General features: G+C 42.4%; 1 protein-coding gene across 1 annotated transcript in view; it reads right to left on the bottom strand.

Annotated features, from left to right (window-relative positions):
* Positions 1-18,420, bottom strand: part of abcb5 (ATP binding cassette subfamily B member 5) — a 55,434-nt gene extending 37,014 nt beyond the window's left edge. The window contains exons 1-6 of the mRNA XM_033039367.1: positions 18,323-18,420; positions 15,475-15,652; positions 14,374-14,487; positions 13,404-13,514; positions 9,761-9,886; positions 2,049-2,252 (exon numbers count right to left, since the gene is read on the bottom strand). Coding sequence (XP_032895258.1) covers positions 2,049-2,252; positions 9,761-9,886; positions 13,404-13,514; positions 14,374-14,487; positions 15,475-15,652; positions 18,323-18,375 — 786 coding nt within the window. The 5' untranslated portion in view covers positions 18,376-18,420. The remainder of the gene's footprint in view (positions 1-2,048; positions 2,253-9,760; positions 9,887-13,403; positions 13,515-14,373; positions 14,488-15,474; positions 15,653-18,322) is intronic.
* Positions 18,421-24,951: the final 6,531 nt, after the last annotated feature.

Here is a 24,951-nt window from a genome sequence, read left to right as displayed (position 1 = left end):
CCTTCCAGTTACCTATTATTCTTTGTGTAAAGAAAATATCCTTAAGAACCCTTTAAATCTTCTCTCCCTCACCTTAAACCTGTCCTCTAGTTTTAGACACCCCAACCATAAGAATCAGTCTCTGCCTAGCTATTAATATATGGCTCTCATTATTTTATCATGTCACATCTCGACCTTTTTTGGAAATATCCTGTTACTGCTATTACATCTTTGATAATCAACTCCAGCATCTTCCCCACCACCGATGTAAGGCTAACTGGTCTATAATTCCCTGCTTTCTCTCTTCCTCCTTTCTTGAAAAGTGGGATAACATTAGCTACCCTCCAATCCACATTGGAAAATGATCACCAATGCGTCCACAATTTCGAGAGCCACCTCCTTGAGTACCCTGGGATGCAGACCATCAGGCACTGGAGATTTATCAGCCTACAGTCCCATCAGTCTACCCAACACCATTTCCTGACTAATGTGAATTTCCTTCAGTTCCTCTGTCACCCTAGGTCCTCTGTCCCCTCGTACATCTGGGAGATTGTTTGTGTCTTCCTTAGTGAAGACAGAACCAAAGTACCTGTTCAACTCGTCTGTCATTTCCTTGTTCCCCATAATAAATTCACCTGTTTCTGTCTTCAAGGGACCCACATTTGTCTTAACTATTTTTTTCCTCTTCACATACATAAAGAAGATTTTACTATCCTCCTTTATATTCTTGGCTAGCTTACCTTCATAGTTCATCTTTTCTCCCCGTATTGCCTTTTTAGTTACCTTCTGTTGATCTTTAATAGTTGCCCATTCTTCTGGCTTACCGCTAATCTATGCTATGTTATAGGTAGACAAAAAAGCTGGAGAAACTCAGTGGGTGAGGCAGCATCATTAGAGTGAAGGAAATGAGCAACATTTCGGGTCGAGACCCTTCTTCAGCCTGAAACATTGCCTATTTCCTTTGCTCCATAGATGCTGCCTCACCCGCTGAGTTTCTCCAGCATTTTTGTCTACCTTTGATTTTCCAGCATCTGCAGTTCCATCTTAAACATATGCTATGTTATACATCTTCTCTTTTATTTTTATACTATCCTTGACTTTCCTTGTCAGCCATGGTCACCTCTTGCTCCCCTTAGAATCTTTCTTCCTCTTTGGAATGAAATATTCCTGCATCTTCTAGATTATTCCTAAAAACACCTGCCATTGCTGTTCGACGGTCATCCTGGCTCGGGTCCCTTTCCAGTCAACTTTGGCCAACTCTTCCCTCATGCCAACATAGTCCCCTTTGTTCAACTGCAATACTGACACTTCCGATTTTACCTTCTCCCTCTCAAATTGCAGATTAAAACTGCAAAAGTACAAGCTGCTCTAAGAATCCATCTCGGAGGCACTCTACAAACTCCCTTTCTTTGGGTCCAGTACCAACCTGATTCTCCCAGTCTACCTGCATGTTGAAATCTCCCATAACCACCATAGCAGTACCTTTGTTACATGCTAATTTTAACTTCTGATGCAACTTGCACTCTATCTCCAGGCTACTGTTTGGGGGCCATTGGGGTCTTTTGGCCCTTACAATTTCTCAGTTCTATCCACAATTATTCTACATCTTCTGATTCTATGTCACCCCTCGCAAGGGACTGAATTTAATTCCTTACCAACAAGGCCACCCCACCCTCTCTGCCCACCTGTCTGTCTTTTCGATAGGAAGTATACCCCTGAATATTCAGTTCCCAGCTCTGATTCTCTTGCAGCCATGTTTCTGTAATTCCCATAACATGATACCTACCAATTTCTAACTGAGCCTCAAGATCATCCACTTTATTTCTTATACTTCGAGCATTCATATATAACACTTTTAATTCGGTATTCACCTCCCCTCTCACACCGGTTCCTATTTCACCTGACCTTACTCTCTTATCCCTTCTTGAACTTTCCGTCCCATTAATTTGGGTGCCTTTCGTAACTTTTCCTGTACTCTCTTCCTCTTTAACTCCATCCTTATACTCCCAATTTATTAACACCCCCCCCCCCCCGCGCTATTTAGTTTAAACCCACCCATAATGACTTACATCAGGTAGCATTGATATAAAATCATAAGCATTTGCTTCCTTTGCCGCTTGCTCAATATCTTCATCAGTTGCGTCCTCTCGGCCATGCCGTATGTTTTCAGCAATAGTTGTAGCAAACAGAATTGGTTCCTGGCTCACAATGCCAATGTGTTCTCTCAACCACTTCACATTCAATGTACGGATGTCATGCCCATCGAGAGTTATCTAAATGATCAGAAGCAATAGCTTTAATCTCTTTCCAGTAAAATAATTGTTTTGTTTGAGGCGGGACTCGCAGATGTCCAGCCAGGAATGAAATGGGGCTCAAGGTTTGTGTAAGCAATCAGTCTTTAATCGTTCTTCAGTACAGCTCCCTACTCCTTCTCCAGGGGACGGGCGATGCCCGGCCTTATATACACCCCGGGGAGCCCCATGACCTGCACCTCCCGTCACTGTGACACTTGACTCCTCCCTCCAGAGCCGAGGGTTCGCACTGCGCATGGCTCACCACTAGGTGCTGCCAGATGTTAAATAATATCAACATATTTTGATGTATTTCAGATTTCCACTATATTTTGTTTTTCTTTTGATGTTGGGGTCTGGCCAAGCATCCTTGGACATTCCAGGAAGCAAGAGAAGAAATTGTTGGAACTCTGGGGTGGGAGATTGCAACGTTCACATGGTCCATCCTGTTTCGACTAATGCAATCAACTCGACGTGCACAAACAAATAGATCAAATAGACCAAGTTGACCTACAACTTTAGGCTGTGCACGCCATACGCAAGAAGAAGAATTTGGAACTCTTGCAGAGATTTTTGTTCCATTATTGAAGAAGACTACATGGACAACCCAAGAAACTACAGGCTGGTGATATTTCCCATCAGTGGTGGGAAACTTATTCAAGGGAATTCAGCAAGGCAGGATCTATCTGCATTTAGAAAGCAAGGTTGATTTGAAAAAGTCAGCTTTGCTTTGTAAGTGAGAAATCATATCACACAAGTTTGATTCTTTTTTTTAAACAGGTGAGCAAGAGAATTGACAAGGGTAATATGGTAAATATTGTTGACGTGAATTTTAGCAAGGTCTTTGACAAAGTCCCGTAGGGTAGGCTGGTCTAGAAGGTTAAATCTAGTCCCATTTGCCTACATTTGGCCCATATCCTTCTTAAACTTTCCAACCCATGTACCTGTCCAAATTTATTTTCTGCACCTTCTTCACCTCGAGCTGTCTAGAATTTTGTATGTACCTATGTGGAACGAGCTGCCAGAGGAGGTAGTTGAGACAGGTACTATAATTGTATTTAAAATACACTTGAACAGGAACAGTACATGTATAGGATAGGTTTGAAGGGTTACAGGCCAAATGCAGGCAAATGGGATTAACCTAGGTCATCTTGGTTGGCATGGATCGATTGGACCGAAAGGCCTGATTCTATGACTCTATGACTGTATTATTCTAAATGGTCAGTAACTAAATGGCCTGGGTGAGAGTTAGCTGGTAGAAGGATTAGAGGGAAATTAAGAAAACATTTTCACTCATTGACCGGTTGAAACTCACTATCTGAAAAGGGTGGTAGAGCCAAACCTCCCTAATTGTACTATTGCTTTGTTATGGTAATAACGATACTTCAATGCTCGCATGTGACATTGTTTGCAGTTATTCGGTAAAGTTTTAATGCAAAGTTGCCAGCCAATGATTAGGCACCTGGCTTCAAGCCAAGCCCCTTCTTTCCATTTGACTTGCGTGAAGTTATGGAAGCCATTGTACTTTCTGTATCTCTGAATGCAGAAGGTCTTTTACCCAGGGCGTGAAAAACAAGAATGTGAGGACATAGGGTTAAGGTGAGAGGGGCAAGATTTAAGTGGAATTCCCAGGTTTTGTAGAACACAGAGACCTGGGAATAGAAGTAGATAGTTCCCTGAAAATTGAGACACATTTAGGGTGGTGAACAAGGTGCATGGCATGCTTACCTTTATAGTTTAGGGCACAGAGTACCCGAGTCATGTTATTGCTGTACAAGGGCCAGTACTGTGCTATATAACTGCTTGACTCTTTAATTCTATTGTTGATATATTTATTTTATCTTCTGAAGATATGATAGCAATATAGTAGTAACATTTCAGAGCACAGATTCATATCAGGGCATATAAATAACTACTCATGTATGTAAAGGTTAGTCGATCAATTAAAAAGATAATTGGTAAACTAAGGCTAAGGTACTGACCATCTGTCCCTGTAGACAATGAAAGCCGAGTCAAAAATTGTTTACTTTTTGCATCAATTCAAATAAACGATGAATATGTGCTTGTTTTCAGCTGTATTTCTCAGTGTATGCTTATAACCTGTAATAAGTCAATTAGGAAATGTTCTTCAAATACCAGTGAATTAAGTGCCACTGTAAGTATTTACTTTTCAGTGGAAAGTGATTTTGCAATAGTTCAACTCTCACTGAATGCTATTTATGAAGCTGTTTCAAAACAAACCTTCCTCTTATTAATTTGCTAGGCACCAACATATAATTAACGATAGAGTAATGGGGAAAAAGTGATTGTTTTCTTTGGAACATTGGTGACTGCAGAGAGACTTAGATGAGGTGCATTGATCATGAAAGTCTTTGGATAGACACAAAATGATGGAGTAACTCAGAGGGTCAGGCAGCATCTCTGGAGAAAATGGATTGGTAATGGAATGTCACCTCTCCATGTTCTTCAGAGATGCTGCCTGCCCCTCTGTGTCTATCTTTGGCATAAACCAGCATCTGCAGTTCCTTGTTATTACATGATAATCTTAGAAAGGGCTAATGTAGTCTAATGCAGATAACTGCAAGGTTTATTTTGGGAAGTTTAACCAGGGCAGGACCTTCACAGTTAGTGGTAGATCCCTGGGAAGTGTTGTAAAGCAGATAGATCTGGAAATACAAGTACATAGTTCGATGAGGGTGGTATCACAGGTAGCTAGGGTGGTGACAAAGGCTTTGGGTACTCTGGCCTTCATCAATTGGGGTATTGAATATAGAAGTTGCGACGTTATGTCACAGATGTAGAATACTTTGAAGCTACATTTGAAGTACTATGTTCAGTTTTGGTCACCCTACTATATGAAGATGTCATTTTGCTGGAAGAGTGCAGAGAAGAGTTGAGGATGTTGCCAGATGTTGAGGGCATGAACTACATACAGGGAGCACAGGATGCTGAGGGGTGATCTTATAGAGGTCTATAAAATCCATGAGTAGAAAGAATGAATGCAGAGAGTCTTTTGCCCAGGGCGGGGAAATCAAGAATGAGAGGACATAGGTTTAAGGTGAGAGGGGCAAGATTTAAGAGGAACCTTAGGTGCAACTTGTGCACTCCGAGCATGGTGGATATGTAGAATGAGCTACCAGATGAGGTAGTATATAATTGTATTTAAAAGAAACTTGAACAGGTACATGTATAGGATAGGTTTAAAGGGATACAGGCCAAATGCAGGCAAATGGGATTAACCTAGGACATCTTGGTTGGCATGGATCGGTTAGACCGGTGGTTCTTAACCTTTTTGGCAGCAGTAAGCGCATACGCGAACAAAATACTGTATGTAGTATGTACCTTTGTTAGGTTCCTAAACACGGGCTCAACAAATTGATATGTTATTTGTGTCCCCTTCATGACCCCTGGCAAAGCCCCAAATGCCCCCCATAGAGGGTCACGACCCCCAGGTTAAGAACCACTGGGTTAGACCAAAGGGCCTGTTTCTGGGCTGTATGACTATGACTGTATTACTCTAAATGGTCAGTAACTAAATGGCGTGGGTGATGGTTAACTGGTAGAAGGATTAGAAACATAGAAACATAGAAAATATGTGCAGGAGTAGGCCATTCGGCCCTTCGAACCTGCACCGCCATTCAATATGATCATGGCTGATCATCCAACTCAGTATCCTGTACCTGCCTTCTCTCCATACCCCCTGATCCCTTTAGCCACAAGGGCCACATCTAACTCCCTCTTAAATATAGCCAATGAACTGGCCTCAACTACCTTCTGCGGGAGAGAATTCCAGAGATTCACCACTCTCTGTGTGAAAAAAGTCTTCCTCATCTCGGTCCTAAAAGATTTCCCCCTTATCCTTAAACTGTGACCCCTTGTTCTGGATTTCCCCAACATCGGGAACAATGTTCCTGCATCTAGCCTGTCCAACCCCTTAAGAATTTTGTAAGTTTCTATAAGATCCCCCCTCAATCTTCTAAATTCTAGCGAGTACAAACCGAGTCTATCCAGTCTTTCTTCATATGAAAGTCCTGACATCCCAGGAATCAGTCTGGTGAACCTTCTCCGTACTCCCTCTATGGCAAGAATGTATTTCCTCAGATTAGGAGACCAAAACTGTACGCAATACTCCAGGTGTGGTCTCACCAAGACCCTGTACAACTGCAGTAGAACCTCCCTGCTCCTATACTCAAATCCTTTTGCTATGAATGCTAACATACCATTCGCCTTCTTCACTGCCTGCTGCACCTGCATGCCTACTTTTAATGACTGGTGTACCATGACACCCAGGTCTCGTTGCATCTCCCCCTTTCCTAATCGGCCACCATTCAGATAATAATCTACTTTCTTCTTACGGCAGTAGAAGAAAAAGAACTGTTGGATATTGTCAAAACATGTAAAAATAAAAAGTCTACCGATTTCAACGACATTGACATGTCGCTAGTTAAGATGGTCATTGAGGGGATCTCCAAACCTTTAACATTCATCTGTAATTTATCCTTCCAAACCGGTACTTTTCCAATTCAAATGAAAATAGCAAAAATAATACCAATATACAAAACTGGGAACAAGCATCATTTTACAAACTATAGACCTGTTTCCTTACTCCCACAATTTTCCAAAATATTAGAAAAAATGTTTAATAATAGATTAGACAAATTTGTAGAAAAGAATAAATTAATCACAGAAAGTCAATATGGATTCAGAACAAATAGATCAACATCACTTGCAATACTAGAATTAATTGAAGACATCACAAACGCCATTGATAAGAAATTATATGCAGCTGGGATATTCATTGACATAAAAAAAGCATTTGATACAATTAATCATGATATTTTATTAAAAAAATTGGAGAGGTATGGAATTAGAGGAATAGTACTGGACTGGATTAAAAGCTACTTAAGTAACAGGCAACAGTTTGTAAATCTGGGTAGTCATAATTCTACATGCTTGGACATTGTGTGTGGTGTACCACAGGGGTCAGTGCTGGGCCCAAAATTATTTATCATGTACATAAATGATATTTGTAATGTGTCCAATGTCTTGAGGCTGGTTTTGTTTGCAGATGATACAAATATTTTTTGTTCTGGGGAAAATTTAAAACAGCTATTGGATAAAATAATAAAAGAAATGGGTAAATTGAAAATATGGTTTGATAGGAATAAAATTTCATTAAATCTGAGTAAAACTAAAATAATGTTATTTGGTAATTGTAGAATAAATACACTAGTAAGTATAAAGATAAATGGGGTGGAAGTTGAAAGAGTGCATGAAAATAAATTTCTTGGGGTTATAATTGACGATAAAATAAGCTGGAAATCACATATTAAACATGTAAAATTAAAATTGTCAAAAAGTGTCTCTGTATTATACAAAGCCAAGCAAGCTCTGGATTACAAATCACTCCGTATTCTTTATTGTTCATTAATTTTACCCTACTTAAATTATTGTGCAGAAGTCTGGGGTAATAACTATAAAAATTCGATACACTCATTAACCATGATGCAAAAAAGAGCAATTCGTATTATCCATAATGCTAAGTATCTGGGTCATACAAATCCATTATTTTTAGAGTCAAAATTATTAAAATTAGAAGATTTGGTTACATTCAAAACAGCTCAGATAATGTTTAGGGCCAAAAATAAAGATTTACCTGGAAACATTCAAAAATTATTTAACGAGCGTGTGGGGGGTTACAATTTAAGAGGAATATTTAACTTTAAGAAACAAAAAGTCCGTACGACTAGAAAAACCTTTTGTATTTCGGTTTGTGGAGTAGGAGTGTGGAATAAATTGAACGGGGAATTGAAGCAATGCACAAACATGAATCATTTTAAAATGATATATAAAAAAATAATTCTCAAGGGGTACAGGGATGGAGGGGATGGTTGACAAGTGGGGGTTAATGTTTATCTATTGCTTTACTATTGTTTACTTATGTTTGGGTACTTCAGATATGAAGTTTGTATGTACATAATAGTTGTATGTATATATATGTCTGTAGGTATTATGGGAAATTGCCTAGGGTAGTATTATTATTAGTAATTAATTGATTTTTAAATATGGTAGAAGTGTTGGGGAAAAGGGGTGAGATTTAATAAGTTATTCTTCTTCTCACTCCTTTTCGAGCTTGTACAGACACAGAGTTGGACATTGGAACTTTGATTTTGTTCTTCTCATTGCTTTGTAAATATTGATTGTAATGTCCAATTGTTTGATAATTTCGATTTTGTTAATATTAATGTCGTTAATGTCTTTACTTGTTCGGAATAAATAAATAAATAAATACTTTTCTGTTTTTGCCACCAAAATGGATAACCTCACATTTATCCACATTATACTGCATCTGCCAAACATTTGCCCACTCACCCAGCCTATCCAAGTCACCTTGCAGTCTCCTAGCATCCTCCTCACAGCTAACACTGCCCCCCAGCTTCGTGTCATCCGCAAACTTGGAGATGTTGCATTCAATTCCCTCGTCCAAATCATTAATATATATCGTAAATAGCTGGGGTCCCAGAACTGAGCCTTGCGGTACCCCACTAGTCACTGCCTGCCATTGTGAAAAGGACCCGTTTACTCCTACTCTTTGCTTCCTGTCTGCCAGCCAGTTCTCTATCCACATCAATACTGAACCCCCAATACCGTGTGCTTTAAGTTTGTAAACTAATCTCTTATGTGGGACCTTGTCGAAAGCCTTCTGGAAGTCCAGATACACCACATCCACTGGTTCTCCCTTATCCACTCTACTAGTTACATCCTCGAAAAATTAGAGGGATTAGAGGGAAGTGAAGGAAACTTTTTCCACTCTGACCGGTTGGGTCTGAAACTCACTACCTGCCAAACCTCCCTATTTGTACGGAGCGAAGGAGATAGGTAACGTTTCGGGCCGAAACCCTTCTTCAGACTGATAGGGGGTGGCGGGGAGAAGGAAGGAAAAAGGGAGGAGGAGGAGCCCGAGGGCTGGGGGATGGGAGGAGACAGCTCAAGGCTATTTTGTTAGCCCTTGCTGTCTCCTCCCCTTCCTTAGCCCTCGAGCTGTCTCCTCCTATCCCCCAGCCCTCGGGCTCCTCCTCCTCCCTTTTTCCTTCCTTCTCCCCGCCACCCCCTATCAGTCTGAAGGAGGGTTTCGGCCCAAAACGTTACCTATCTCCTTCGCTCCATAGATGCTGCTGCATCCGCTGAGTTTCTCTGGCATTTTTGTGTACTTTCGATTTTCCAGCATCTGCAGTTCCTTCTTGAACTCCCTATTTGTACTATTGCTTTGGTATTGTAATACAATCCTTCAATGTTAAAATGTGACATTCTTTGCTGTTAATAGGTAAAGTTTTAATGCCAAGTTGCCAGCCAATGATTTGGCACTTGTCTTCAAGCCAAGCCTCTTCTTTTAATTTGACCTAGGTTGCACCACTGTGTGAAGTTATGTAAGCCATTGTACTTTCTATCCCTCCAAACACACATACCTCTGTACTTTCTGTACCTCTTACCTCTCCTGCTGCTGGGTCATAGAAACGCTGGAGCAGCTGAACTGTTGTGCTTTTACCACAGCCACTCACCCCAACTAGTGCCATGGTCTGACCACTTGTAATCTTCACATTCAAACCATTAAGAATCTACAGTTTAAGGGAAAACTACAGTGTTATAATCTTTTAACAAAATTATATAAAGTGACATATTTTAAAAATAAAGAACTTAGAAGCACATTGCTATATTAAAATAACTTTTCATCCCTTGCTTTCTTTTTTTTTTAGGGTCCATATATTTTAATCCTGCTTTTTGATGGAAGATGGAAAGACAATAGCAAAATGTAAAATGTTTGCATGTTTATATTTAAAAATTGCAATGACATTTTTGAACTGTGTATTATTGATTCACTCTGATATACCGAGGAGAGGGTAAGCTAGTTTGGGTAGTTCAGCATTGCTGAAAAATATCCGAACAAATGAGTTGAATTGGCAATGTTATGACACAATTGTACTGATAGGACCCTGAAGTTGATATCACCCTTGCTGCTGTTACAACTGACACACTGTTTTCTCCCTTAAACAACAGTTTGTTAATCACAAGACCTATCCACATATACTACGGCTTCAGTTAATGACTTAAAGATAATGTATACATAAATCATCATCATCATCATTGAAAAAATCAACGGGCACGGTGCCTTACAATGTTATGTACGACAGTGATCACAACTAGTGAAGTGTGCATGGCCGTTAGGAGCTTATCTGCCCTTTGACAGGTCTTGTTTTTGGTCCTGCTGTGGGTCCACAGCCCCCTCCTCACCTGGCAAATCAGGTGGGGGAGACAGTTTAGTCGATGACTATCCAACCATGGAGCAGGTAGCACGGGATTACATGGTACCCGTGGTGGAGGGAACTCCCCCGAACTGATTTAACATTAAGGAAAAGATAAAGGAAATACATTCATTGGCATACTTAGTGTGTTTTTCCCATCTTTCCTTAAAAGATGCTTTGTTATAAATGCTACATCTACAAAATGCAATTGCTGCCCTCTTGAGTTGCATTAAATGTATACCTCAGACAAGTTGGAGACACAAGAGACTGCAGATGAAAGACAATCTGTCTGAGTAGTATACTGTCCAATGGCATGAACACTGAATTTTCAAATTTTCAGATATCTCGCATACCCTCTCCTCCCGATCCATCTAGGTCTTATCACAAACCCCCTTATTTTCAAATCCCATCGCATCCACCTCCATCCCCCCGTTACCTAGTTTATTTCCCCTCCCTCACCTGGTTCCATCTGCTTACTGTCCACACACTCAACCCATTATGACCCATCTACCCTTCTCCTACAGTTCCCAAATACCCACCATGGTTCATTCATCACTTTCTTTTATCAGTTTGCATTTTGTTGCCTTCACTTATCACCTTCTTCACAATGTTTATCTTCCCTTTACACTCTCAGACCTGATGCAGGGTCTTGACTTGAAACATCAACCATCCTTAGCTTCTGTAGATGCTGCCTGACCTGCCGAGTTCCTCCAGCAGTTCAATTTTTGCCTCAAATAGGTTGATGTATTGAACTTTAGGTCATTCAAAGATGACAGATTTTTGCTTGTGTAACAGCATCCACCAGATTCCCTTCACCAAAAGACTTCAGAAAATGAAATACTAGTCATATTCCTTCTTTGTGTTGGAGTTTCACATCACATTCTGAAACCAGAATTAAATGTTCCTGCAAATCTCCCTCTTCTCCCTATCATCCAAATTAGACTCTCTGATCTTGACAAATCTGCATCTTGATGAATTCATTCAATTTACTGTAATCAACCGATGCCCAAGAAGAACAAGGTGACATGCCTCAATGACTATCGACCAGTGGCACGAACGTCGGTGGTGATGAAGTGCTTTGAGAGGTTGATTACGGCGCATATCAACTCCTACCTCGACAAGAACCTTGACTCACTGCAGTTCGCTTACCGCCACAACAGGTCAATGGTGGATGCCATCTCACTGGCTCTCCACTCCGCTCTGGACCACTTGGACAAGAAAAACTCGTACGTCAGGCTGTTGTTCATAGACTACAGCTGGGCGTTTAATACCATCATCCTCTCCAAGCTGGTTACCAAGTTCACAGATATGGGTCTCTGCACATCCCTCTGCAATTGGATCCTCGACTTCCTCATCCACAGATCACAGTCTGTCCGTACTGGGGTCACCCTTGATAGCAATCAGCACGGGAGCACCTCAAGGCTGCGTGCTCAACCTCCTGCTGTACTCACTCTATACTCATGACCGTGTAGCTGGACATAGTGCGAACTCCATCATCAAGTTCGCCGATGACACCACTGTTGTGGGACGAATCACAGATGGTGACGAGTCAGAGTATAGAAGTGAGATCGACCGATTGACCAAATGGTGCCAGCACAACAACCTGGCTCTCAACACCAGTAAAACCAAGGAACTGATTGTGGACTTTGGAAGGGGAAGGATAGGGACCCACAATCCCATTTATATCAATGAGACAATGGTGGAAAAGGTAAAAACTTCAAATTCCTGGGCAAGCGTATTTCTGAAGATCTTTCCTGGTCCCAGCACACTGATGCAATTATAAAGAAGGCACATCAGCACCTCTACTTCCTGAGAAGATTACGGAGAATCGGTATGTCAAGAAGGATTCTCTCGAACCTCTACAGGTGCACGGTAGAGAGCATGCTGATTGGCTGCATCATGGCCTGGTTCGGCAACTTGAACGTCCAGGAGTGGAAAAGACTGCAGACAGTTGTGACCACTGCCCAGTCCATCACCGGCTCTGACCTCCCCACCATCGAAGGGATCTATTGCAGTCACTGCCTCAAAAAGGCTGCCAACATCATCAACGACCCACACCATCCTGGTCACACACTCATTTCAGCGTTGCCATCAGGAAGAAAGTACAGGAGCCTGAAATCTGCAACATCCAGGTTCAGAAACAGCAGCGTCCACACTGCCATCATGCTATTAAACATGACATTAAATAAGCTCTGAACAATAACAGTCTATTATTATTATTGCACTATATCTGTTTATTTATTGTGTATATATGGTCTATGGTCCATAGACACACTGAACTTTTATCTTCCGTTTTGTATTATGTTTACATATTCTGTTGTGCTGCAGCAAGAAAGAATGTCATTGTCCTATCTGGGACACATGACAATAAAACTCTCTTGACTCTTGGGATTCAAGATTTGTCCTAATCCTACCTTGACAAGGAAAATGTACAGACCCCCCTCTAGCAGTTCCATGGACTTGTTTTCTAATTGTGTTTTACACAAATATCTTCTTTATTGCAGCTTTTTTTCATTTCGCTGTATTTCAGAATTTATGTATAACTGTTTTTGTGTATTGTCTATGTACCTGTGATGCTGCTGCATGCAAAACATGTTGCTGTACCTGTACCTCGCCATGCTTGTGCATATGACAATACAACAACTTAACTTACCCTTGCAACCACAGGCAATATGTCTTTTCACTTGTTCCCTTCCTACCATCAGGGGAATCAAACATACTTGGTCAAGGCTTTTTGATTTATTGATAAACTAACATAAATTAGTACCCTTGTCTTCTTTTTTTGTAAAGTATATTGACGTAAGCAAATGAAATAAGCAATAGTGAAGCATACTTTTCTGTCTGGTCTGGTTGGATAGCTGAAATGAATATCCTTGAATTCAATGTCTCCTCTGATACTATCAGGTTTATGACCATCATTGGAGCTGCTATCTATAGAACGATGCTGAAAACAAAGACATACAAAGACAAAGATTTACAATGTAATAATTTAGGTAGGTAATTAAATCACTCCATGGCAGCCAAGCATGTAATACATATTGCAGTGCAATATAAACTATTTTTATGTTCCCTCCAGTGATTTTTTTTTTCCACATTTCTGCTATTATTATTGTCTACAGTTTTACTAGGGTGACTGACTCCCTTGTATCCCATCTGTTTGGTTATATTTTTTGTGCATAATGGGCATATTGGGACTAGTGTAAATGGGACATGTTGGCCGTTGTGGGCAATGTTTCCACATTATAGAGTCATGGAGTCATACAACGAGGGCCTGTGAGAAATTCCATCAATGGGCCACCACCAACACATTTTCTTTCAGCCAAAAGCTGGTTCAGATATCAAAATAAAGAAACTTAGTTTGTTTTTGGAATCCCTAGCCTGAGATACCTCCTGGCTAAATGGCCAAAACTGCTAAAACTGGAATAAACCACTGATCTCTGTTTATCCATAGCACCATCAGATGACTCTACGTGAAACAAGTACCGGAAATATTAAAGACTAGAAGACATGGTGAAGGGGCGAAGTTCAAAGGAGATGAGGGAAAAGTTAATTTACACAAGGGTGGTGGGTCCCCAGAATGCACTGCCTGGTGGAGGCAGATACAATATTGATGTTTAAGAAGCTTTTAGATAGAAACATGAATATGCAGGGAATGGAGGGATCACGTGCAGACAGAGGAGATTAGTTATCTTGGCACCATGTTCGGCATAGACATTGTGGGCCAAAGGGCCTGTGCTGTACTTTTCTTTTTTCTACGTTCTATGAAAGCTAAACATGAGGAAGATACAAAATATGGTATTTACCTTTGCAATGAGACCATATACTTCATAGGCAGCACTTCGAGCATTTGAAACACCCTCTAGGTTTACTAGTCCCTGACCAATTGAGAAAGATCCTATCATCACTGAGAAAAGTATCTGTATAAATGAAAGAAGGTTAGTCACTCAGTCGAACTTATTTTACCTGACCATTGAAAGGCCTTTCCAAAGCTGTACAAGGGAGATGATTTATATTATTTGACAGATTAACTTTTATCAACATATATCACTGAAAACTGGATCAGGTGGGTTAAGGAATACCGGTGAAAATGAAAGGAGCTTATTTATCTTAACAATTGAACTGGGTCTCAAATGCAAACAGACGTACTGAAACAATGACAAAATTAGGGATGTGTGCTTGCTCTAATTCCCACAAAAGAATGAGACTGAATGTTTGATCCTTGGGGAAAAAAAGATCTTACCGAAGCTTAATGACACAGTCCCATTAATTCTAAGTGAATAATATGTTCTTCTCATTTTGTCAGTGAGCCAGACATGACTTGGAACACATTTAGATCAATAGTGAAAAGGGGCACCAAGTAGATGGGTGGAAAATGAAAGGGACATTAGAAATAACTAATTTGCTTACAAGAGTATATCTCTCTTTTCTGTAAATTATTGATGTTTAAAAATATAGTTTCAGTTATTGAGGTATCAACCGCAGGGGTAGAGTTTCTGCCTTACTTCACTACAGACCCAGGTTTGTACCTGACTACATGTGCAGTCTGCACAGAGTTTATACGTTCTCCCAGCGATCATGTTGGTTATCTCTGGGTGTTCCACTTACCTCCCACACTCCAAACACAGACAAATTTGTAGGTTAATTGCCTTCGGTAAAAATTGTAAATTGTCCCTAAAGTGTAGGATAGTGCTAGTGTACGGGGCGATTGCTGGCCATCGTGGACTCGGTGGGCTGAAGGGCCTGTTTCTGCACTGTACCTCTAAAATCTAAACACTGTCTCTTTTAGTGTTTAACAGACTTCAATTCTATAGCCTGTTCAGAAAACAAATATAAAAATGGTTGGTATTTGATAAAGCATTGTACAAAATTCTAGCAACCATTTAGCAATGAAAATACATACTCACTATCAAAACTCGTCCAACTGAATAATTTTCTGGCTCGTCAACAACCAACTTTGAGCCATACCAAAATGCAAGAGCATAGGAGCTGAAAACGAGAAACTGTGATAAACCAATTGAAATATTTGTGGTGATAGATTTCTTTACTCCAAGCTCCTTGGCTTGCTTTAGGTTGACTTTATATCTGGAATAAAGAAAAACAAAGGTGATTTTTAGTGCACAATATCTCTATCGCTGTCTATTGAAACTACATCCATAATGCTATGGTTCCACTTCCAACGGTTATTAAATTTACCTGCTTTAAAGTGATAGGTTTAAATAGAGTGACAGAGGCATACAGCATGGAAACAGGCCCATCAGCCACACTTGCACACACGGACTAAAGGTCCTGTCCCACTTGGACAACCTAATCCATGAGTTTAGAAGACCCTAGACGAGTTGAAAAAAATGTCAAGGTCGTGTTGACTCGCCAAAGTAAAAGACCTCCTATGGCCTCCTACGACTATGTCTACGACCTCCTACAACCTCAATCTTCCACACCTAAGACCAACTACAACTAGCTACGAGTGGAAAATGATCACATGATAAAATGATGTCATGTTTGTATTTTATTTCTTGGGCCAGTTACCGACCTACGATTATCTATGACTATCTACAACTACCATCACAAACTATTACGACCTACCTACGAGTAAAAAGTATCAATTTTTTCCATGCCATCCTTTTTTTTACTTGTGGACATATTTTATCAGGCTGGAAAAAACGTCGCAACCTACTTGAGGCCACGAGTGCGCGGAGACCACTCACGAGCATGAGGAAGAGTTACGATGACCTCCTACGACCTTGTGTCGACGATGCTGCAAGTATGAGTCAAGGGCAAACTCGGCAGAGGTCGCCAATTAGGTCATGAAAGTGGGACAGGGGCTTAAAATGTCCCAGCTACACTATTCCCACCTGCCTGCATTTGGCCCATATCCCTCTAAACCTATTCTGAATGAAAATGATATCACAATCACATTGAAATATGCATTGACACACAGTATGGTTTCTAAAAGTTGGCCTGTTGGAGTTTTCATGGATCATGTCCTGTACTGAATTCATGGGTTGATAGACACCAATTTTGACAAGAATATCGGTGAGACTGAGGAACATATTGCGATGTTGGCAATAGGGAGTCAGATGTAATAGGTGGTATGTGGGAAAACAGCTTATTTCCGGATCCTGATGAATTTAATGACAGAATATGATTACATATTTTGCCATCTGGCTGCAGTCATTCGAATTGAAAAACTGACTGTGCAATGGGTCAGTCAACTTTACAGCGGGTGAGTCAAATGAGGGAGATAAGGTGTAGGAAAGGCTGAGGAAAAGGTTGTTTAGATTCCAGTATCCACAAAGGACGATTAAAGACCAGCTTCAATGATGGGGCTTGATGGATTATGGGAGAGGAGAAAGGTTAAAAGATGGGAAGGTGAAAAAGATCAGGAGAAGAACAGTTGATGGATTGGAAGAGTTGGTGATAAATTGTTAGGATTGTGAGGAGGTGGGAGAGATGAGTGGATTGGAAGAGTTGCGGGGCATTCCAGAAGTATTAAGAGAGATTAGGAATAGCGAAAACTGATTGCAAGGGTTAGAGGATATGGAATTGGAAATGCTTGGATAATGAATGGATTTTGTTATCAGGAGTGGGAGTGAAATTAATTGGAAAGAGATTATATTGGAGGGGAGATAAGAGCTGGGATTTATTGATTGGGATGAGCAGAAAAAAACTAGGTGGTTAAAATTTGAGAAATCAACAGTGCAAGGAGATTAGAACAATTCAACTGAAGAGTTGAGGGAGATCAGAATGGCTGAAAACCTCAAAGGGGTAAGGAGGATTAGAGAAGTAACACCAAGTTACAGAGGAGGATCAGTGAAAATAAAATTGATGCTTGAAAGCGGTAGAAGGGATCAGAAAAACTGATGCGAAGAGTGCTTATGGCTTGGATATACAAGATTCTAGACGGATTCAATAAAATTGAGATACAAGCGACTGACTGCAGCTGGTGAGATCTGAAACAATAAACAACCTGCTGGAGGAAATCAGTGGGTCTGAACTGTTCAATTGTTTGGAATGTTAATTGTGGGATTCAGCCAAAGTAGAGGTGTGGCACATAGTTCTAATTAGAGCTAATAGATCCCTTGACCTAACCTATTCCCATCCCACCACTTAAAATTGATAGTCAATAGACTTTGGTGATGTTAGTTTGGGATTTCTAACATTTTTTCAGCTCACAACATATGATGCATCTAATTTATTATGCAAACAATTCATACTCATGTTCCATGTTTCATCTCCCAGAGAATATTCTATTTGCATTCTCTGAGATCATTGCCTCTTTAATCATATCTCATCCATTCCAATTCGGAAGTATATTTGACCCCAACTTTATCAATCCAGTACCCCAAGGACACCTGGCTTTTAAGTGAGAAAATAAGAAATTGAAGCAAGATTGGACTTTTCAGAGACTTGGAAGTTGCAAGATCGTGTGGGAATGTGGTTACTCTATGCGTGTTGTTCCCGGAGTAGGATCTATTGTACTCATGTATAATATGATTTGACTGGATTGCATGCAGACCTAGCTTTCATCTACATTATAAACTAAACTAAAACTAACTATTATTGCACTGACTTTTTTCAAATCACTTCCTTTTGCTCATTCATTACTTCCTGCCAAGAGCAGGGACTATAGATTGATTGATTGAAGACAGCTGTGGTGACCAATAATCAAGCAGCAACTGATTGGCACTGAGTATTTTGACTATTAAACTTTATGGTGTGTAACCTTCAGCAAAGTTGTGGAATGAAACTTACTTTGCTAAAGCTTTCTGTTGTCCATTGAATGCAAAGACAGTCCTGATTGCCATGAGAACTTCTTCACTCACAGCACCTGCCTTGGCATAGGCTTTCAATTCTGCTTTGGTCAGTGATGTTAAAATCTATTTAAAATGAGATTAAATGGTGAAAATAAACAGCATCAATTTAATCACAGATTGAACTGGGTAAACCAAATTACATAAACAAACAAATTATTCATAAAGAAGGATTTAGCTCACTTGTATTAATTATGTGATGAGAGAGCCTATAGTCTCTGCATTCAATCAGATTATTGCTTCATATGATTTGGCTGGGGCAAAGAAATGGACAGCTGCTTTTATTTTATTGTCCATTCTGCACATCTCAGGCTTTTTCGTGATAAAACATTTCCTTTTATCAATCCTCAAGTTTCATTTTGCCATTTGAAATTTTGCCCTGATTATCGCTCCAGTTTAATAATTTTAAATTATGTTTTCTTTTTGTTTTATAATGTTTTAAGAAGTTTATGTGCCTTCCAGAAAGTTACCTATCAGATCTCTCCTTTGAGGGAAGGGAACCCAGAATTTCTCAGTCTTGCTCATGACTCAGACTAAAGATGTTGGGAAAGATCTTCAAGCACAATTTTCCCATTGACATTTGAATCCCTTGTGCCTTGGCAACAAGACTGAACAGAAGGGTGCTGAACCTGTGGAATTCATTGCCACAGACAGCTGTGAAGACCAAAACATTGGGTATTTATAAAGCAAAGTTTGATAGGTTCTTGATTAGTAAGGGAATCAAAGGTTATGAGGAGAAGGTCGGAAAATGGTGTTGAGAGGGAAAAATAGACCAGCCATGGTCGAATTGAGTAGACTCGATGGGCCAAATGGCCTAATTCAGTTTTTATGCGTTATGGTCATAAGGAGATAATCTTAAACCGCAATCTGCTGGGTGTTATGGAGATAATATGGATGGGGAGGAAATGGTGGAGACTGTTTGGCCTACCTCTTCTTCTAGGTTTAGACCTCATATTTACGACAGTTCCAGCAAACAGCCTCACCAACCTTCATGATGTACCTTGCTGGCCTGCATCCAAATGGACCAACTTCAACAAACCCCTCCACCACCTGCGATTCTCCCTCATCACCACCTGTGATTCTCCCTCATCACCACCTGCCTCCCCTCCTCCCTGTGTTAAAATCATATATTTTTAATTTAATAGTCTTCAAAGTAATAAACAAAGTAATTGTCAATATATTTGTTCTTACCCTCCCTAACTTCTGTATTTGCAAAGTTGTTTAATTATCTTCTTATATCTCAGTTTCTGACCTGATAATAATATTTTTGCTGCACAGATGCACTTTTGATCAGCAGGATTGGTACAACAATACCTGATCAGCAGAATTAGTATAGCGATATCAATAATAAAATCACTTTATGGAGTATTTTGTTTGATTTGATTTAAATGAACTCATTTAACCTTATTACAGTTATCAAAGATAATGCATTTTTCATTACTTTACCTATGAGAATACACACTACAATTGCCTCCTTATCTATTCCAACAATATCATATCGTTATGATACTCAATGCATATTGAATCCTACTTCCTCATGTGTAGGAAAGAATCTTGATGCTGGTTTAAATCAAAGGTAAACACAAAATGTTGGAGTAACTCAGCGGGACAAGCAGCATCTCTGGAGAGAAGGAATGGGTGACATCTGAAGAAGGGTCTCGACCCGAAATGTCACACATTCCTTCTCTCCAGAGATGCTGCCTGTCACGCTGAGTTACTCCAGCATTTTGTGTCTACCCACTTCCTCATGTATGGGCATTCTTTAAAAGATGTGTTGTGCTGATACCTTTGTCCATGCAGCTACTGAGATGACAAGGAAAGGAGAAATTGCCAATATGACCAAAGTAAGTTTCCATCCATGGATAAATCCAATTATAATTCCTGTTAAAAAAGTGGTGGTGAGTTGGATGAATATGCTGAGTTTGTCCGAAAGTCCTTCTTTGACGATTTTAATATCACTGTAAATATAAAAATAATAGTATTATGCTCTCTCATCAATGATTATTTTATGGTGAACAGTGTCACTTTACTTATATGAATAGGGAATTTAAATTCATTTTCATCAATGGTTGTATTCCAACAAGTATTTGTCTCCTACAATAACTAATTATGTAACTGATTAAATCTTTATTGTATTCTTTTATAAACTATTAAGATATTTGGAGACTGCATGCAAAAGTTGTCACACCTTTCATATGGTTTCAACAAACTCCAATAAATGGATTTACAACTTACATTCTGACATTGAAAAGCTCGCCCACCTTATATCTGTACATGAAAGTGGGTTTAGAGAAAACCTTGAAACACATACAAGTTATTGTGCATGTCTCTGTTAGGAAACAGAGGAATTAATAGGAGTACCTAAGAAACAATCATGAATGATGTAGACATAGATAATGGTAAAGCAGAAAAGGATCTGGACATCAAATTAATCTTGGGCAGCGACAATTAAAGCTTTGATAAATAAGCAGATGAGTGATTAAATATCTTAGGCAGATTCAAAGCAGTTCTAACCCATATATATATTTATTGCAATTTAATATTATATTAAAGCATTTAAAACATATTTAAATAATTTAAAGATTTTAAAGCTTTACTTACTTTGTCAACCTTGTATTTAGTTCACCTATTTGGTGTGCATCAAACCATGCCATCTCTTGATGAAGAATTGCATGGAAGTACTTTTGTTGTATTCGTGCAGTTTGTCTTTGGCCAGAAAGTGAAAACATTGTGATATGTGTTGATCCTAAAACTAAGACTGCAAATCCAATTGCCACGAAATAGTATGCATTTCTGTGATAATAGAAGTTTGCATTAATAATGTGGAAACTGGCTGATCTGCAAATACAATCAATTACATGGTTTAATTTTAAAGTTCAATAAAACTTTTACCGTGTCATTTCAGCCTCTAAATCCAATCCAGGTACTTGAAAGCATGTTTCTGTTGAACTGTTGATGAATGTCGTTAAGGCTAATGGAATATTTAAATTAATATTTGATTAACACAAATGCATCCATTTGAATGGCAATATACCATACAGATCAGAAAACATCTATATCAATATTACTAAATCTCTGTTCTTGAGCGCTTTTGGCCGTCTGTGCTGCGATTTCCGAGAGAACGCCACCACCTATGGCCGTCATGTTTGGCCACCTCGCTCAGAGCTCCCCTCCGCCGCATGTGTGCCAAGGAATTTTCCCGCCGATGAAAAATGACAGATATATTAATGTTCTTACAAAATTCACCATTCTCTCTGCTGCCCCTGCTGGAGGGAGGGGGAGGGACTATAAAACCAGGAAGTTGTGTGCCTCAATTAGTCTCTTTCAATTACTCTCTGCAAGATGGAGCTCTGTCAATTAGCCTCTGTCACTCTGAGCTCTGAATGACACTGAACAAATGTCTACATCACTGTGAGTACCCTTAATGTGGTTTGAAAATGAATATATGGTTAGTTTGAAGTAAAAAAGCACTGCCTGCAAATGGTTGTTTGGGTTTGGGTTGAAGTAAAAAGGCACTCTCTCTCTCTCTCTCTCTCTCCCCATCCCCTCCCCTCTCTCTCCCACCTCTCTCTCTCCCTATCCCTCTCCTTTTCTCTCTCACTCTCCCCTCCTCTCTCCCCCCCTCTCCTCTCTCCCCCTCCTCTCCTCTCTCCTCCCCTCTCCTCTCTCCCCCCCTCTCCTCTCGCCCCCCCCCTCTCTTCTCTCCCCCTATCCTCTCTCCCCCCCTCTCCTCTCTCCCCCCTCCTCTCTCCCCCCTCCTCTCTCCCCCCTCCTCTCTCTCACTCCTTCTCCCGCCCTTCTCTCCGCCCTCCTCTCTCTCTCCCCTCTCTCTCTCCCCTCTCTCTATCCCCTCTCTCTCTATCCCCTCTCTCTCTCCCTCTCTCTCTAACGCCGCCGCACTCTCTCCTCTCTCTCCTTTCCACTCCCTCTCCTCACCCCTCTCCGCTCTCCTCCCTCCTCTCCTCTCTCCCCTCTCCTCTCTCCCCCGCTCTCCTCTCTCCCGCTCATCCTCTCTCCCTCCATCTCCTCTCCCCCCCCTCTCACTCCTCTCCCCTCCTCTAACTCTCGTCACCCCCTCTCCTCTCTTCTCCCCCCTCTTCTCTCTCCCCCTCTACGTCATACTTGCCCCCCATCATCCTCTCCCTCTCCCCGTCCTCCCTCTCCCCCCTCTCCTTCCCCCCCGGGGCTCGTCCCACTCCTCCCTCCCCCACTCTCCCTTCCCCCCTCTCCTCTTCTCCCCCTCTCCTCTTCTCCCCCTCTCCTCTTCTCCCCCTCTCCTCTTCTCCCCCTCTCTCCTCCCCCCTCCTCTCTTCTCCCCTCCTCTCCCCCCTCTCCTCTCCCCCCTCTCTCCTCTCCCCCCCTCTCTCCTCTCCCGCCCTCTCTCCTCTCCCCCCCCCCTCTCCTCTCTCTCCCTCCCTCCTCTCTCTCCTCTCCCCCTCCCCTCTCTCCTCTCCCCTCCCCTCCTCTCTCCCCCCCTCTCCTCTCCCCCCCTCTCTCTCTCCCCCCTCTCTCTCTCCCCCCCCTCTCTCCTCTCCCCCCCTCTCTCCTCTCCTCCCCCCTCTCTCCTCTCCCCCCCTCTCCTCTCCCCCCCTCTCTCCTCTCCCCCTCTCCTCTCCCCTCTCCCCCCTCTCCTCTCTCCCCCCTCTCCTCTCTCGCCCCCTCTCCTCTCTCCCCCTCTACCTCTCTCACCCTCATCCTCTCTCCCCTCTCAGCTCTCTCCCCCCCTCGTCCTCTCTCCCCTCCCCCACTCTCCTCCTCTCCCCCCCTCTCCTGCTCCCCCTCCTCCTCTCGTCTCCCCGCCCCCCGTGCTCCCACCTCTCCCCCCTCTCCTCTCTCCCCCTCTCCCCCCTCTCCTCTCCCCCCCTCTCCTCTCCCCCTCCCCCCCTCTCTCTCTCTCTACCCTCTTTTTCTCCCCTCCTCCCCTCCATCCTCTCCCCCACGATCCCTCCCCTAAACTCCCCTCCCCTCCACACACCCCTAACCCCTTCCCTCCACCCTCCCTCCCCCTCCCTGCTCCCCACCTCTCCCCCTCCCCTCACCTCACCCCCTCTCAGCACACCCTCTCACCCCCCTCTCACCCCCCTCTCACCCCTCTCTCCCCCCCTCTCTCTCCCCTCCTCCCCTCCCCCACCATCCCCCCCTCCCCTCCACACCCCCTATCCTCTTCCCTCCACCCTCCCTCCTCCCTCCCTCTCCCTGCTCCCCACCTCTCCCCCTCACCCCCCTCTCAGCACCCCCTCTCTCTTCCCCTCACTCTCACCCTCTCTCTCTCCTCCCCTCCTCCCCCACCTTTCCCCCCTCACCTACCCTCCCTCTTCTCCTCCTCTCCACCCCCCTATCCCTCTTGCCCCTCTCTCTGTGTCTCTCTCTCTCTCTGTCTCTGCCCCTTCTCTCTCTGCCCTCACTCTCTACCCCCCCCCCCCCACTCTCTCTCTAGATGTGACTGCAAGTTGGGGGCTATGCGTCAGTAGATAGGGTGGTTATGGGGTAAAAGGAGCAAATTAATAATATTAATATAATATCAAGGGGGGTAATTAGCGTGAGTGCGGGGGGGCAGTTAGTGTGTGTGACGCTGCATGCCGCCTCCCTCCCCACAACCGCACGTTGGGGGAACAGGTCTAGTATATAACTAAAACTCTGATCTTGTGCTCTTCTGGTTTGCGTTTTTTTTCTATTTGCGCAAAAACGGTGCGCAATAGCGCTATGATTTTTTTGCCAGGTTACTCACCGTTCTTCTGTGCTGCGAGTGCAACAAGTTTCATTCTGATCGATGGTATGTTGTAAAAGTTATCGAGGATTAAAAGTCTTAAAAACCTCGCGTGCGCAGATTCCTTCAGCCAGCACTACGTAGATTGGTCTATGCTCCTCTCAGTCAAGCCATGCCTGGGATGGCGATGCCACTTCCTGCCCCACCAGTGGCGGCCTGTCCCTCCTCACTCACAAATCCTCTCTCCCCTCCTCACAGTAACTTGTCTATCGTCTCCCCCACCACTGTTGGCAGCCGCGGGGGGGAGGGAGGTTCAGTGGAGACCCTGGTCACTCTCCCTCTCCCTCATCACTCACCCCTCTCCCCTGCCCGCCCTCTGCGGCAATGGTGGTCCCATCGACCCTTCCCGCCGGGTCCATCTCCTCCGCCACCGTCATTGCAGTAACTCACCCTCAGAGATCTTTTCCACCAGCTCATCGAAACTTGTGGTGCAGGCAGGGTGGGGACGGGCCGAGCGGCAGCAACGTGCGGGTGGGCAGGGACGGGCTGAGCGACAGATGAGCTGGAGAGGGAGGGAGAGTCGGGACACACACACACACACACACACACACACACACACACACACACACACACACACACACACACACACACACACACACACACACACACACACACACACACACACACACACACACACACACACACACACACACACACACACACACACACACACACACACACACACACACACACACACAGAGAGAGAGGGAGCGACTGAGGGTAGGGGAAAGTAGAGGGAGGGAGGGATTGTGGGAGGGATTGCGGGAGGGGAGGAGGAGAGGGGAAGAAGAGAAAGAGCGAAG

This window comes from Amblyraja radiata, chromosome 2, assembly GCF_010909765.2.
Source record: "Amblyraja radiata isolate CabotCenter1 chromosome 2, sAmbRad1.1.pri, whole genome shotgun sequence".
Classification (NCBI taxonomy): Eukaryota; Metazoa; Chordata; class Chondrichthyes; order Rajiformes; family Rajidae; genus Amblyraja; species Amblyraja radiata.
The sequence above is the reverse complement of the archived record's forward strand: the minus strand, read 5'-3'. Positions and strand labels throughout refer to the sequence as shown.